Raw genomic sequence first — 17,112 nt, forward strand, 5'->3', positions numbered from 1 at the left:
GAGCTGAAAGTTATCAGCATAGACAGCGTTTTGTGTATTTTTAGGAAGCGACGAACCTGTTGTGAGTGGTCCGAACCCTAATCGGTGTGTCCGGTGGTGACCTATTTTGATATGTGATGCATTATTCCTTTCGCATTGTTATTTATTGTGCTCTTTATCTTATGGTCTGTTACAGTGAGTTTCGAATATTTTTATCAGCTTTACTATATCACCGCGATCGTTGAACTGTGCAACGGGTTGTGAACGGTTGTGATTGAACAGTGTGGGAGCAACTATCACGAATCGTATCCTGACTGCACTGGAAGGTTGAGTTATAGACGAAAGTTGCTCAAAGTTGTGAAGTGTGAGCGAATATTGCTGTATTTGTACCGGTAACGTATAGGCCGGTGCAATGGCTGAAGCACATTCAGCTGTTGCATTCTCATTCTCAATCACCCATGAAGGATGGGACATCAATTACGATCGTGAAGTCTTGGATCTTGTCTGGCAGTCAGGTGTCCGTTCGTGGAAGAAACGATTGGCTCGATTCCGGGTATGTGATCGAATAGCGATCGAAATGCGAATAGAGTTCTATTCTTCATTACTCATTCCCATCATTTCGCAGACTGGAGTACGCAACGGTGTTTATCCGGCTCATCTACAAAGCTTGTGGTTGGTGATAGCGATCGCGATAGGACTTCATTTTACACAACGACACGTTCCATTCGATCTGGTGGCCAAATGGTTATCAATTTTACCTGGGTAAGCTAATTTTACGGCAAAACAGGGCAGACGCATCAGATGACATTATTATCATTATTTTTCTATCATTCTAGCAATTCACTCCAATGGCAGTTGACGGCATGCTCATTAGCCGGGTTGGTAGTATGGCTATCGATTTGCTACACAATGCGCTATTCATTAAAACTGTTGCTGATGTACAAAGGGTGGATGTATGAAAAACGAGCTCCTGGTAGCAGAGTTTCCTTACAGGTATTGTACCAAACCGGCACCAACTGATTGTAGCGTAGGTAAAGTTCATTATGCCATTGCTAATGTGTTTCATTTCATTCTATGTGTTTCACCGCCAGACAAGACTGTGGGGATTGTTTGTGAAAGTTCTTGCCACCTGGAACAAGCCAGGATTGTACAGCTTTCAAGGATCGCTCCCGAGGCTACCGTTGCCAAGCGTGCAAGATACAATGTCCCGTTACCTTCGCTCCGTTCGCCCACTGTTGGATGATTCCAACTACAACCGCATGGAACGGCTTGCAAAAGAATTCCAGCTTGGCATCTCGACAAAATTGCAACGATATCTGTTCCTTAAGAGCTGGTGGTCCACTAACTACGTATCCGATTGGTGGGAAGAGTACGTCTATCTGCGAGGCCGTGGAGCACTGATGGTAAACAGCAACTTTTACGGTATCGATGCCATTTTCATGCACCCGACCAAGGTACAGAGTGCACGTGCCGCCAGTGTGGTAAACTTGTTGCTACAGTTCCGCCGTACGGTTGAACGTCAGGAACTAGAGCCGGTAAGAATGCGAAGAATTTGCAGGAAATTATTCCTTAGCTTAACACATTGGGTTCGAATATGTTTGCAGATTCTAGTGCAAGGTTTGGTGCCTCTGTGTTCATGGCAGTACGAGCGTATCTTCAACACCGTACGTGCACCCGGAATAGAGAGTGATAAGATCATTCACTATCAAGACTCGAACCACATCGTCGTACTGTACCGCAGCTGTTATTACAAAGTTATCATCTATCATAATGGTCGAATTTTGCGCCCGTGTGAGTTGCAAATTCAGATCGAACACATCTTGCAGCAGGGTGCGGAAAAACCACAACCGGGCGAAGAGTTGTTGGCTTCGCTGACGGCCGGAGATCGCACAAAATGGGCCCAGATTAGGCAAACGGTGTTTGCAAAGGGAGTGAACCGCACGTCACTGCATACCGTCGAAAGTGCTGCGTTCGTGCTGTCGCTTGATGAAAAACCTTTCGAATTTGATTTAGCTCATCCGGAAAAGTTGGATCAGTTCGGACGGTATTTGTTGCACGGCAATGGACACGATCGTTGGTTCGACAAGAGCTTTACCGTGTGTGTTGGTAGTAACGGAAGGGTAAGCATATTCTGAAAAGTAAAAAAAAAACTATTCCATATTTTTCAATAACGCACGGTTAACGTTTTTCTATTGTACATATAGATTGGATTTAATGCGGAACATACTTGGTAAGTTGGACTGTTGACTGATCTTCTCTTGTCAGAATCATTTAATTTAACAGATAATCACTATTGGATATCGAGCAATACGGCCTGGCCGACCTTACAAAAAAAAAACAACTATTGGATATCGATTGTAATTGATGCCAACGAATCAATAAGATGAGTCATTGTTATTTCATCGTTGGATTCGTTCTATGATCCTCGAGGTGTCCTTCGACAACAGTGCAAAATAGAGCAGAATATCGTGATGGTTTTTCCATTTTCATTTTGCAGCGGCCGTACAACATCCAAATATGCAGCAAATTGTTTCATGCATTTTTTTAATTCTTCTTTCAAATTTCATTTTTGTAAAAAAAACTACATCAACAATGATTTACCAAACCGCCGTACAACGTCCGCATCGAATATACCATTCACCAACCAAATGCTTTTTTGGGGTCATCATAATCTCAATACACCAATGTAATTCGTGCCGAATTTTTTCAAACCATTTTGAACATCTATATGTTATACGATTCGGTCCGTTACCTCATCAATATTCCCCTTCATATGAATCCCGGTCGTACGTCGTTTCGTCATCGTACACTTACACAGGGCGGATGCAGCCGTTATGTCGCACATTTGGGAAATGTTGATCATGGGAGAAACTGAGCAGCGGTAAAGTGTTCAACGCCTTTTTATTAAAACGTTTGCTTTCTGTTTTGCTTATGTACATAGTTATTACACAGCGGTCTTGCTTAAAGAGACCACTATTCGGATATGTGTTCCCAGCGGAACATTCGCACGTGTACTGCTCAGAATGAAAATGGTGATAGCTACTTTTTCGGTTGAAGATAGTGATAATAATGGATTAAACTCACTTGGTCGTTGTAAATAGATTCACATTATGCTTTAGTTTCTTCATTTGGTTCCGTAATGCTCTACTCTGCAAAAAGAATGTTAGGATGGATAATCAGTGGTGTATTGAGCTGTTAAACCGACAGGTGATGGTGCATCAAGCTTTTTCTCTTTCATGGACAAACAAACAACTGGGAAAGATATACCGTTGGACTGCTTTATCGCTTTCATGGAGACTATTTTCCCCAAAGGATCCATTGAAATACTCCAAATTGTACATAATATGACAACATTTCTATCCCACGTTTCTGTACACACTGCATTCTCTCTTCATCGATCGATAAATAATTCATTCAGACACCAAAATCATTTACAATGATAACTTCTTTCAAACTTTACGTGTGACTATTACTACTATTCTACTGACTTCTGTTTTTCACCAGGGCTGATGCACCTGTTATGGCACATGTTTGGGAATATATTGTCGCTGAAGAGGCAACCACTAAACGGTAACGGTTTTAATATAAGGACCTTCCTGTCCAAACCTCAAACACATTGACGACTGTAAAACTTACTCCTAAACGTTCTACAATATTACGTGTAGAATGAATGAAGCATGTGTTCTAACCCAACTAATCTCCCTAACATTCCATCAAAATTGCTGTATGGAGCGGAGAAGCATTCTACAAAGCAAGTTGTAATTTTCGTATTTAGTCAAACAAATTGCATCTGGGCACAACTGCTTCAAAATGTTCATTAAATTAATCTTTTTTTACGTTTTTAGTTGCATTAGTAAACGAATGGAACTTGTTCGAGCACAATAATGTTGACCCACTTTACGTAGGACTATAAAAAGTCGAATGAAACATATTTATCAGCGAGACAATAGTAGAATGCCCTTGATGATTATTTATCGGTTACGAAATAATTCTAAACAAAGTTACACTCCATGCACTTGAAACAATTATTTTTTACTAAAATACACATAGCTGAGCTAGTGATTGCTTTCTTTTTGAATATTGCAATGCATATTAATTTGGTTTTAGATGAGCTTCTAACAGTAGTTTGCTACACCAGTAGTTACCGTTGTATGCTAATTTGCACAAAGCGAACTAACACCCGAAATGATCCTTATTATCTCCACATTCTCCTAACTAATCTATTTCTTTTACAATTTTCGTGCACATCGATCACAAACGTTGGATGGAATAGATATGATGAAAATGGTAACACTGCTGGCATTCCTGAGTTCGAACCACCGACTCCCAAACGTTTGACGTGGGACCTGAACGATAGAGTAGCGCTGGACGCTATTGATGAGGCGCACATTTCTGCCCAAAAGTTGTTGAATGTAAGATTGTTTGTTACGCCAGCATGTGCATGAATTGTAATTAATTTACTTTTTTCGGACGTGATAGGATGTGGATTTGCGGATTCTGGTACATGATGCGTACGGTAAGGGACTGATGAAGACTTGCCGCCTTTCCCCGGACGCCTTCATCCAAATGGCGCTCCAGCTGGCGTACTATCGTGATGCTGGAAAGTTCTCCCTGACGTACGAAGCATCTATGACTCGGCTATTCCGCGAAGGTCGTACGGAAACCGTTCGTCCGTGCACGATTGAATCGGCCGCGTGGGTCAAAGCAATGCTTGATAAGGATGTTGCGGTAAGTAATTTCAAAAGCAACCCGCTACAGATATTTGGCATGATATTGATTGTTCCCACAATTTATCCTCCCGAAATAGGTTCAGGAACGTGTTCGTCTGTTGAATGCGGCCTGTGAAAGACACCAGCTGGGCTACCAGGACGCAATGTGTGGCAAAGGAATCGATCGACACCTTTTCTGTCTGTATGTCGTTTCCAAGTATCTGGAGATCGACTCGCCCTTCCTGCAGGAAGTGTTGAGTGAGCCTTGGAGATTATCCACTAGTCAAACGCCACACGGGCAAACGTCCAAAATGGACCTGAAGAAGCATCCAAATTGCATCAGCGCTGGTGGCGGGTTTGGCCCCGTTGCCGACGATGGGTATGGTGTGTCGTATATCGTGGCCGGTGAGGACCTCATCTTCTTCCACATATCGTCTAAAAAATCATGTGGAACAACGGTAATGAACGCAGCGCACATGATTCGATTTCACACACACATAAAACTAATGATCACTCTTGCTTTCTTTTAAATTTTAGAGCTCAGAAAGATTCGCGCAAGAAATTTGTCGCGCCTTGGCTGATATGAAGCATCTTTTTGAGGAATATCGTAGTTTACAGAAGAAAACCACCTCGTCCGGTGTCAAATCGGACAAATCAGAGGCCAAATAATGATAAGTGTGGATGTCACAGCTAAGAATGTAATCCCTGTTGCAACACATATCGTGCAGAAAACATCAATACATTTATCAAAGGGAACTGAATGTCTACGAACTCTAGTGCGTTATAAAAAGGTTTCATAACCGTTACTGCAGCAGACGATCTATCTGTACACTTTTCTTTTCATCGAAGGTTCTCCCATCGATATTTTGTTCCGTACAGGATTTTATTTGTTAACCGATATTTTATAGCTGGAGCTGTGTAAGTTTTCCGTTAAAAAGTACTATTAATGCTGATATTTGTTGGAAATAGTGATGTAATGTGAAGTGCAATGTGGTCGAAATACGTTTTCCATCAATAGTCTATAATAGGTAAAAGAAACAAAAATTAAGACAAACAAAAAAAAAAACAACAACATACGGAAGTTTAGTTTAGCCTACGGATCGATTAAGAATGCATTAAACACTACTAAAGCACATCACCCGGAGAGAGCAGAGTTTAGTTGATTTTTAGAGAATAAGCGTGATCAAGTGCGATCACACAGAACTGCTGCTAACTATGCAATCATCAATGCAATTGAAAGACATACCAACATCAAACACACAAAATGTTACACACGAGGTCAAGGGTGGAAGGGCGACACGAAACGCTGCAAACAACCGTTTATTTGTTTTTTCTTATTAATTTTCGTTGAAAGTACTGGAAGAAGTGTTTGTTGTAGATAACATTAGATGAATACACCCACACAAAAAAGAGAAACTAATGGTAATCGATATACAGAGATAGCGTAAAGGAAGGAATTAGAAGCTGTGGTGTGTGGAAGATAGATAAAAAGGGGTGTACATGCTCGTTAAGACAAACAACTGAAGCTAGCCACTTTTTAAGCAGTTTTACAATTTAGTATAAAACCATATTTTGGAAATAAATACACGTGTACATCAACAAAATCTTGTGCTGTTCCGTAATTTGCATTGATCTTATTGCTTCTAAAGATCCAAAATAGAAGAATTTAAATCTTGAATTTTAATGTTTTATTATCGTCATTCGTAGAAATGTTTTGTTTAACTTATTTATTTTTTCTTTTTTATCGTTTGGGTTTTCTGGGACGGTCTTATCAGAATGCATCTTTGTTACAATGATATTTAGTTTACTCTTACTTTATTTTATTGCACATCTTCATTTATCTCGCATAAACACGGATGTGGATAATATTTATGGGCAGTAAATATGGCCCAAAAATGAAGTTGGCAAATGTGCAAATACTCGTTGCAACAAGCCAACAAGAATGCGATAGGGAATGGTATGCACCTACCTACTTTTGCGTTACTATGGCGAGCCATTCCTGCTTACCAAACAATTCGTTGTTCTTAGCAACGTAAAATGTCACTCCAGTTCCATTGCCAACTGACATCACGGTTTGTGGTCGGTTGGCTGTAATATTTTATCAGAGCGTTTTTTCGCCTTTTTTGTTCGTCGTGTGAAGCCGTCGTATTTTTATCAAAAGAGATAAAACATGAGTGAACTAAACTCGATGGAGGTTGATACTACGGAAACAATACAGGACATTGCCGTCAAGTTGGTGACAGAGCAACTGAAAAATGAATCCCGGCTCGCTACAGCACCAACTGAGCGTACGGTTTTCGTGCTCGGAAGCAAAGGAGTTGTAAGCCATTGGTCTTCTAGCTGGCCTAATTAGCAAGTCTAATGAATGAAACATGATTTTCTTTCAGGGGAAATCGACGCTCATCAATAGATTCCTCGATCGGGATGATGTACCGCGCCCAACACTGGCGTTAGAATATTCGTTCGGCCGCAAAACTGCGTCGGGACAGGGAGCCCAAAAGAATATATGCAACGTTTGGGAACTGGGTAGTTTAGCTAACTCCAGCCAGCTAATTGAAATGCCCATCCGTTCACATGGGCTGCAGACGTTCTCTAGCATCATTATGCTGGATCTTTCCCAACCGGACCGGCTGTGGACCGATCTCGAAAGTGTGCTGAATGGTTTGCGGCAAGCGACTGGTAAACACGCCGCTGCTGGCCAGATTGAGGAAATGAAGTCACTGACCTCCCAACGGATCGGTAAAGAGCATCCCGATCTAGGCACACTAGAGCTGTTTCCATTTCCAATCGTTATCGTCGGTGGTAAGTACGACGTTTACCAAAATTTGGACTCGGAAGTGCGCAAACATGTCTGCCGATGTTTGCGCTCCATCGCACACACGCTCGGTGCCGCTTTGGTATACTATTCCTCGAAAAACTCTTCCCTTTCGAAGCTTGCCAGAGACACGATGAACCATTTAGGTTTCGGAAGTCCTTCAAATCCCTTTCGCGCGGCCACTTTCGATCATTCGTCTCCCCTTACCATACCGTTCGGGGCCGACTCTTGGGCACGCATCGGTGTTACGCCTAGCAATTCGGAACGCATTGGACACAGCTTTAGTACGCAAATACCCCAGCTGCCACTAGTAAACAGTGCCATTGTGCCAGACGATCCAGCGAAGGACGCCGGATTTAAGGAGGTTACGATCGACGAACTGCGCTCGCAAAAGGACGAAGAATTGATGTATGTGCTGAAGGATACCGAGATACGCATGAAGTTCGAAGTGGTTCAGTAAATTCTGCTTCCGCTTGATAATTGTTAATTAGCAAGCACATAACGCTGCTAATAAGTAAGCAAAAAACAGCAAAGGAAAACAGAAAATGTTACGCAATTCAATCGCGGCAAGGTTAACAACCCTGCCAGTTAGCGCCAGTGCGAAGAAATCGGCGGTTTACGGCAAAACAGAAACCACATAAAAAAAAAACCCTCCAACCCTCGTTTGTAGCACACGGGCGAGGGTATGCGGCCGTGGCCCATGAGTAGTGGTGCTGTTCATCTATCGGAAAAGGATGTAAATAAAAACAGTTCTTTCGTGCAGCCATAGAAGTGTAAGCGCATGTGCGACATATGATAGGATCTGAAAGAATTTCGTGCCACACACACGATATAGCATAAGAAGGAATTATGAAAATGCATTAACTACTGCTTCACTACTGGGTGAACTATGCTAGAACCTCACTATAAGTCAAATCTGACAAATTATCTGCGAAATACAAGCTGAAGTAAAATTGGTGTTTGATGATAAAGTTAGATTGCTTTGAAAACGAGAATTAGTATAATAAACAAACACATGTGACGAATACTGGTATTAATTTCTGGGCGATAAAAAGGTGTGATTTTAAACACTGCGAAAAGATTAATGGAACTGACGGCATATTCACGCAGGTTTGATAATTTGGGAATCACTTTTTTGGATAAACAATCACACTCTCCACTAGCATAGACACTCAGTTCGTTATTAAGTCTTCCTAATGACATTATGATGTCAACATTTTCAATCGACACTAAAAAAGTGCTAAGCATAATTCCTGCCAATGCAAGTATGTGCTAGCAGAATTTTTTTTCCAAATTTGTCCAGCGACTTAAACAACCGACAACCACTGTGCCACGCTCGGATCTCTCGCGGAGCGCTCCATGGAGTCAGCGCGCACGCACATATCGTGGGGATGCGATTTTCTTTCAGTTTAAACCCACTCCTCACGGCGTTGGCTCGCGAAATCGTACGTGCCGTGGTGGAAAGTACGTCGGCTCCCATTTCCATGCCTGCTTGTGTTCGCTGGCATGGAAACGTAAGGAAAATAGCTTCACAATTTGGGGGAGGGCAAAGTGTGTGTACGCGTTGTATCGCTCATGTTTCGCGTTCTGCTCACCAGTTCTTTCGCACAAAAGCACCACGAACGCATTTCGGTTGAAGTAAGCCAGTGACACGGAGTAGCGTACACTTTGCTGAGCCTCAGCCGGGAGCGGATAAGCAAATGTTTGGTGAATTGTGATGGCCAGCAGCATAGAACCATCCCCCGCAAGCACTGTATCGATTAAATTCTCACTCATTTCGATGCGGTAAGGTGGGTGGTTTTCCGTCACGTCAAGCCCGAAATGAAAATTTTCTGCATACACACACAAACAGATGGGGCGAATAGTTGAGGGATAACCGTGTTCTATGGTCCCATCGGCGTTTTTCGACATCAATTCGCCGATAATCGTTGTGAGGCGGTGAATCTTAACGAGCAGTAGGCATCGCAGAAGATTCGTCGAGCTGTTTGAGTCGTGAATTTCCACCACCGGAAAAGCCCGCATGGTGTACAAGTGTGTCAGTGCAAAAGTGTGTAATGTCCGTGCATGGATGTGTGTGTGTGTGTGTTTGCGGGAAACTTCCAACTACGTGAAAAACAACAAAACTCCCAGCTCAATGATCTCCGGCGGGTTGAATGTGAGAGAAAATCGTACATCCGATGAATCGAAATCGGGTGTTTGGAGTGTTGGAAAATTTTCTTTTGTTTCAGTTCGTTCCGTGAAACTGTAAAAGGAATGGTAAAGGCAAGAAAAGTGTCGGAATTGATTGGCTAGGAGTGCAAAAGTGAAACTCGAATTTTTAATTGGCACCACACAATAAGTCAACTCCGGCAAGATATGCTACACTTTCCTACTCCATGCAGTAATCTTGCCCCACAACAGGTGCTCCGAATGGAGCAAGGCGAAAGGCTCGTGAGAAGCGCGTGATAAACGGGCATGGGAAAAATCGTCTGCATAAGTGCATTGTAATAGTTGTGCCGCTGTTGACTATTCCCGTTCATAGCAGCACGTAACACAACCTCGAAAAGTGGTCGTAATCAGTCACAACGATTGGTTCGTATCGCACGATTTCGAAATCTCGCACCTGCTGGCGTTCGAGCGGTGATGCACCGTGTTCTGTGCCAGTGCTCGTGTTTTAACCATTATCGCTGAATCGATTCCACGTTGCAGACAGCCGCACCGCATCAAGATAGATAGCGTCGCTGGGGAAGCATCACTTCACGAGGAAGCCAGCGGTAAGTATCGTATACTTTTGTATATGAATTTGTGTAACTATGAAATGATACACCCCAGATTACCGCTTAAAACATCCATATACATCAGAAAGAGCGTGAAATGTTACGAATTCACCGTGGAGTCGTCGGGGAAGATAATCCCTCAGTAATCGTTCGGAAACAAACCATTCTCGCGAGGGCTTCTGTTGGCCGCAAATGTTATGTAACTGCAGAAATGCTTCTTTTATCGATGAGCAGCTTGAAGTATGCTGACGATAGATCTCTCAAGCCATGGAACGATAAGCACATTCTCGCCATTATCGTTCTACAGCCATTTGCTACTGGGCTTCTTTTAAAATTCTGTATAAGTGATGAATTCGCCATACCTCAAAAAAAATAAATAAAACCAAAGTAAGTCAGGTGTTTGAGCGATAACATTACCTCCGCGTGGATGTCAGCAGGCAATGGATGCCTTTTATGGCTGGATGCGATTGCAGTAATCGGGGTTTCCTACGCTATTCCACATCAATTTGAAGTTTGGAGTTGCAGTGTCGTGCAAATTGTGTAATCTAGTTGACCTCGTTTTGCTTGGCGACCATTACAGTGGCAATGTGGCATGGGTGGCTTTTGCTGCACCATTCCGTTTACATCTTCCATCATAGCCATCGTCATCATTCGTGCCATCGAAAAAGGAATGGGTTTCGATTGAAAAGTACGTGAGCGGTTGTTGCAATTGGCTGCAGCACTAAATGGTGAAACACACCCGACTTTAAAAGTTTCCAAAAACGCCGGGAGATTACAATTAATTTAGTTTGCAGTTCTACGAATGCTACGGACTTCATTCTAGTGATAGTTTTCATTCACAACACTATCCAAGTCACACGTAGAATATTTGTTTCATTGGCGGTGGAGCATGTTTACATTGAGCAATAAAAAGGGTAAACTCGTGTAAGGCGGACAAATGTTACAGCACATGAGGTGAATGGCAAGACGATCTCTTTGCCAACATCACCGGTTCGACATTGTCGCACCCTGTTCTATTGTAATGTTACTGCCATGACGCTGCTTCCCAATGCATGTGGGAGGCTTTTGGCAACGTTTGCTCCCACACAGCGACAAACATTAAATGTTTATGTCCTACACTTTTCGTGCACAGTACACCTCCTTTCCTGTTAGATGATACGGTGTGCAACGGACTGGAAGAAAATGTATAATTGTAACTCAAAGCAAACGCATCCGAGGCCGGTGCACTATCGAATTTAGCAACCATCGGTGAATGTGGAACGGTGCTCAAAAGTGCGTAACGAACTAAGCGAACACTCACCCTCGCTCGGGTCACTTCACTTTTAATAGTATAGATTTCTTATTTCTTCCGTTTGTTTGCACCACCGTTTCAAATATTAGTTTGGATTCTTGCTATTACGGCCTTAATTCTTGCCTTAATATAAAACAACATTAACTTTTACGGCATGCATGTTATTTGGGACAACTCCCTACTAGCCCATGACGAAAAGACCAAGCTTAAGATTTCCGTGTTAGGAATAATTATGTCTTGAAAACATGCATTACCAGCTATTTTTTATAAAATACAGGCAAAGAAAGCCACACATGGTAGGGCCTCTCTAGACCTCTTAAGGTTTTTGTAGCGATAATAAAGAAGGACTTATATCCATTACTAAAATAGACCACAAAGAATTACTAGGCTTACTTTTATCTTGTAGTCGGTTAGTTACACTTCGTCATAGTGAGGCCTACCACCCTGTCCAGTCCAGATGAGATTCGACCCACACTTGTTTGTGCTTGGCATTTGTGGTTTGCTAGTCTGAATTTTAGCAAGAAGTTGGAATGATAATCCTTGCTACAACGAGTCCTTGGATAGACTCCTACTGGACGACTGTCTGCTACGAAATATCATCCATGTAGCAGTAAGTTTCACTACATCAAGTATGACAAAAATAATAGGACTGAAACATACTATTCCTACTGTCATCAAATAATGCTTTATTATATAAATAAAAAATTTCTTTTATCTACTTTATGGGTAACAGAACCACAAAAAAACCCGAGACTGTTGGTTTATTGATTTTGTGTATCATTCCATAAAGGTTATTTTTTCGTCCAACTTAAGCGTTATTATCTGTTGTATCTTATCTTAAGAGATTGTGAGTCATACCATGTGTATGAAAAAAGCAAACACAAACTTACCACGCACGTTTTTTCTTTTTATCTAATATTATACGTGATTGCAATGCAGTTTCATTACAACTTCGATGGAATTTAGAATGAGTCACAACTTTGTTGAGAAAGCCTAAATTGTAGAGAAAATGAATTATTGATTAAATCTCGAGTAATTGTAAAGTTCCTTTATTGTATTTACTTTACTCATTACACCAACAAAAAGTTAATGCTAATTCTATTTGCTTATGATAATGAGGTTTTTTTACTTTCATGCGCATATCTCCATATCGTATCTGGGACTGCCAATTCTGGATTTCTTTGACTTTGATCAATGAATACTACGCGTACTATTCGTATCTCGTATCTCAAAAACGATTCCGGATTTGAATGACTCCTCGCTAAAGATTCATATAAATGACTCTTCTCAAAAGAAGCATTGAGAATAATACTATTACGGGGTAATGGATCTAAATTCCATCCGCACCGTACCAGGATTGTTATTGCTTGTGAAAGAACGGTACTAATATTTCTCCAATACTGACGGCACGTCAAAGGATGGTCTGAGCTAGGAATTTAGTACCTAGTAGTGAGTAACTTAGTAGTATAGTAGTTTTAGGGAGTAGCTAAGTTTAACTCATCTGTGATATATGGAATGCACGATTACCACAATTTCTTTCAATAACAGCTATTCCCTTGCTTTGTTCTTCGGTCAGATCCCCAAATAACTGGACCGCAAAAATGTTTTATTAAACATTTATTTATTTATTTTTTAAATATGACTGTGCTATTGGAGGTTCGGAAGATCATACAGATTCAAAGTTGTTGAAAACGTACATGCAGGGTGCTCCCTCTTCTTGACGCAACGATCTACTAGGTCATGCCGCCTGCCGCCATTGTTGGCTTACTAAACTTATTTTACCACGTAGCCGGATAGTCAGTGCTTGCTAATGGGGATCGGTCCGGATGAGATTTTATTCCGGTCCGTTTGTGTGAAGACCGGCGCCTCTACCACCATGCCACCGAATCTCTCCCAGTAAGTACCTTTAATTTTGATTCAGGAAATACTATTCCGACACCATAGAGTCCGATTATGACTCCAGTATTTACCATGTACATGAAAAAAAGTCATTGTAATAAAAATATGAACTTCATCATCATGCAAATCAATAAGACCAAAAAGAGTCTATCCTTGCTTTGTCTAAAAGTAACGTAACCATTCTGAAAACAGTAATGCATTGTAAACAAACAAATGGTTTAAATCGTTCTTTGAAGAATAAAACACACTCATCCGCAACAATTCACGGTCAATTTCACTAGACGCTCGTTGCAAAAGATGACAAGCGCAGACCTCCGCGGCAGAGAAAGACACGGCTCCGTACGCGTTACTCCGAACTACCTCAAACAAAAACTATTTCATTGAACAGACGGCCACTTCGAGCGACGCTGTCTGCAACGATCGAACTTGAACCGTTCTGCTGCACCACACCAACACTACCATGCCAAGCGTCGAAGGAACAACGCACACCGAAACGCGTTCGATATCAACCCGCTTACGCACACCGTTAGTGAGCAAAACGAGAGAAAGAGAGCGATGTAACTACGATCTAATATATGTATTTTATTTTTTTAATATAACTTTCCACGTCAAATTTAACACATGATCTTCTGGATTACCTGAATAACAATTTAATTTTATTATTGAATTTCTTTGTTCATACATTTGTGATCGATGAAAGTTCAGTGTGCAGTTTTGAAAGTGTGCGTTAACAACCGCAGTGAGAAAACTGCTCGAAACTCACAGTTGGAAGCTCATTCACTGTGGTAAAGCTTGATAATCAAACAAGAAAAAATAAGTTTTCTGTTAATATATTCCGCAACTTTTTTTCTTTCATTTGCTACACCTACTTGTTGGATTCATTTTTAAACATTGTATTACTGTGCTCGGCTAACTAAGATAACCTTTTCACGTTATTTCTTATTCAAATTTGATAATACATGATTATACTAAAAATATGGTAATACTAAAGTATAAACTAAACTACTAAAGGATACTGGATAACTGCAAACAACATTACATTACGACGCTTCAAAAGAAAACATTTAGACTGATTGATCAAAATTTTTTTTAAAATTATTCTTATAAAAAAAAATATACAATTTGAACTAATAAATTCAATTACGCATGCAGTGTGCTTAGTCGAGTGAGTCGCTTTTCTTATTCTTGTCTCACTGTGAATGATTTCGAGCAACGTTCAGAGTATTGTTTGTCTCTCTTCCGCGATGTTTGAAAATGGTACTTACAGCGCTTATGTGATGAATTTCGGCGCCTTATAATGGTATGCATGTTTTCTTGTATGTCGTCTGGATAATTTTTACTTAATCGATAAAATCAAACGATTCATCATATGGTTTCTTTCATTTTTTAATAATAGGATCGAGAGAAATGTGATAGCATCGCTCTCTTTTTTTCGCGAGGATAACTGACAGTGTGCGTAAGCGGGTTGATATCGAACGCGTTTCGGTGTGTGTTGTTCGTTGCGTTGGACGCTTGGCATGGTAGTGTTGGTGTGGTGCAGCAGAACGGTTCAAGTTCGACCGTTACGGATAGCGTCGCTCGAAGTGGCCGTCTGTTCAATGGAATAGTTTTTGTTTGAGGTAGTTCGGAGCAACGCGTACGGAGCCGTGTCTTTCTCTGCCGCGGAGGTCTGCGCTTGTCATCGCCTCCAACGTGTGTTTTGGTGCGGTGTGATTGTGACCGCTGTCGTGGATTCTTGCTGACGCATGTGTATTATCCGCCAAATATCGATTGTAGCCACTTTAGTTTTGTATCGGGATGGTGCATTGTTAAGCTAGCATTCAGCCAAGCGATGAATTTTCTTCCCAGTGAGCCTCACAACTGTCCCTTCGTAGTTTGTAGTCGTGCGATCAATGAAAGTGTAAAATTTTGAGTTGGCATCTGTCTGCTATACTGAAAAGAATTGAGAAGCTACCATCAATTATGTACACCGATGCTTCTGTGGTAAAACCGATCTCATCGTCATACAGTTGCAATAACAGTGGAAACGAAAGTGCGTGCCTTTTGTGCGAAAGAAAAGAAATCATCTCACTGGTGAGGCATTCGTTTGTGCACCAAATTCGTGATACGTGGAATACCATCATTGCGAATAACAGCTTGGTGTTGGTGCTGCTGTGGCACTAATTACCGAAGTATCTCCCTGTTTAAGGTCGCTGTAGCAACCGGGAAGCTCTTGCAAATGCAAAGGTAAAAAAGCTCATCATCATCGGTTCGAGTAGAAGAAGAAAATTATGTCAGTTTCAAGGAGAATGAGAAAAAGTTTATGAGTGGTGGAACACACACGCAGCACACGTCAACGTAGGTAACGAAAAAAACCTGTTGCAAAAAGGTTCGATGCCCCGCCGTAAGATCTGTGGCTTGTTACGGAATTGTCGGAAGATGTCGATCAACACACACGCACACGCACGAAAAATGGCACGGAATGTTGGGAGAATGTGGAACATTTCGCCTAATTCGGCCCGAGAGTTTTTAGTTCCATGCTTTCGTGCAGACGTACTCCAAACACTTACCACTTCCGGCCAATTAGCCGTTTCCTGGTATGAAACCTGGAATTGATCCTAACCTGGAATTGAGCCGCTAGCTCCCAGGCGCTTAGTTAAACAAGTACGACCGACTCATTCATTTGCATTCGAACCTACACACCGGACGATCTTTGGAACCACATCATCAATATGCTAGCTAAACACAGTGCTTCGAAGGAAGAATATCACATCCCCATTCCTGAGAACTCGTGATCGTCGGCCATGAAACCGTGTGGTAGAATCACCTTCTTTCTACCATCGCTGGAGCAGGTTTTCTTCGGACGGCGAGATGCATTGTTCGCTACCCAAACCGGTTCCAGCGATGTTTTCTTCCTTTACGTACACATCGTTGCCTTTCCAACGCCTTTCCAGGGCCATGGATGCTGACGTATTGCTCTTGTGCTACAACGCTTGTCCAAGAGCGCGTAGCGCTATGTGTGTGATGAGATTGAGCCCGCCTTTCGATCGAGGCCTTTTTGCCTTTTAAACGTGTTCTGTGTAAACTATTTCACTGGTTTTAGGATGGTACCTCAATGCAATCTTAGCCTGGGATAAAAATTCCATTTTTGCAATCCAGAAGGTACGATCGGATGGTTATTTTGTTTTTGTACTAACTCTTGTAGCAGTATGATTCAAGTATTGTATTCGCAATTAAGTAACGTAACCGTTTTTCAATCGATTGATTCAACAGGAATTGGCGCCCGATTTGGATTTATCCAAAACATTATAAACTAAGGAAGATCACATTTGAAACGAACTGCGTTAAGGCATCTGCTATCTGATTATTGCTACATATACTTATGGGCATCTCAATATATTAGTGATTTCGTAGCTAATAATCGTCACTTACGGGAAGTCTTACATTGAGATTTTAAAGTGAGCAATATGGTATGTCATGCTTATCAACAACTGGTAAATGTATGAAGAGATGAAATGAGATGAGATCTCTAGAAGAGGTGGTTCCGTCACTTTATACACGACAATTTCGACGTTACCCGCAGTCTTCATGCAGCAAGGCTAAAAACAAACGAAGGTTGGTGGGACCAAATCGATATCAACTACTATGAGCTGTTGAAATCGGACGAAGCCAACGCGGTTGAAA

At 41.6% G+C, this 17,112-nt stretch overlaps 2 protein-coding genes across 2 annotated transcripts; both read left to right on the plus strand.

Moving 5' to 3' along the window:
- Positions 1-391: 391 nt before the first annotated feature.
- On the plus strand, positions 392-5,357 carry LOC128711176 (carnitine O-palmitoyltransferase 1, liver isoform). The gene is made up of 11 exons (XM_053806040.1): positions 392-532; positions 605-741; positions 816-972; positions 1,071-1,514; positions 1,584-2,099; positions 2,184-2,209; positions 3,484-3,549; positions 4,253-4,391; positions 4,459-4,707; positions 4,787-5,146; positions 5,226-5,357. The coding sequence occupies exons 1-11, from the start codon at positions 392-394 to the stop codon at positions 5,355-5,357; spliced, it is 2,367 nt and encodes a 788-aa protein (XP_053662015.1).
- Positions 5,358-6,858: 1,501 nt separating this feature from the next.
- On the plus strand, positions 6,859-7,963 carry LOC128714525 (cytoplasmic dynein 2 light intermediate chain 1). The gene is made up of 2 exons (XM_053809399.1): positions 6,859-7,008; positions 7,076-7,963. Exons 1-2 carry the CDS (start codon positions 6,859-6,861, stop codon positions 7,961-7,963), a joined length of 1,038 nt encoding a protein of 345 aa, XP_053665374.1.
- Positions 7,964-17,112: the final 9,149 nt, after the last annotated feature.

The sequence above is a fragment of the Anopheles marshallii genome, chromosome 3, assembly GCF_943734725.1.
Source record: "Anopheles marshallii chromosome 3, idAnoMarsDA_429_01, whole genome shotgun sequence".
NCBI classification, from domain to species: domain Eukaryota; kingdom Metazoa; phylum Arthropoda; class Insecta; order Diptera; family Culicidae; genus Anopheles; species Anopheles marshallii.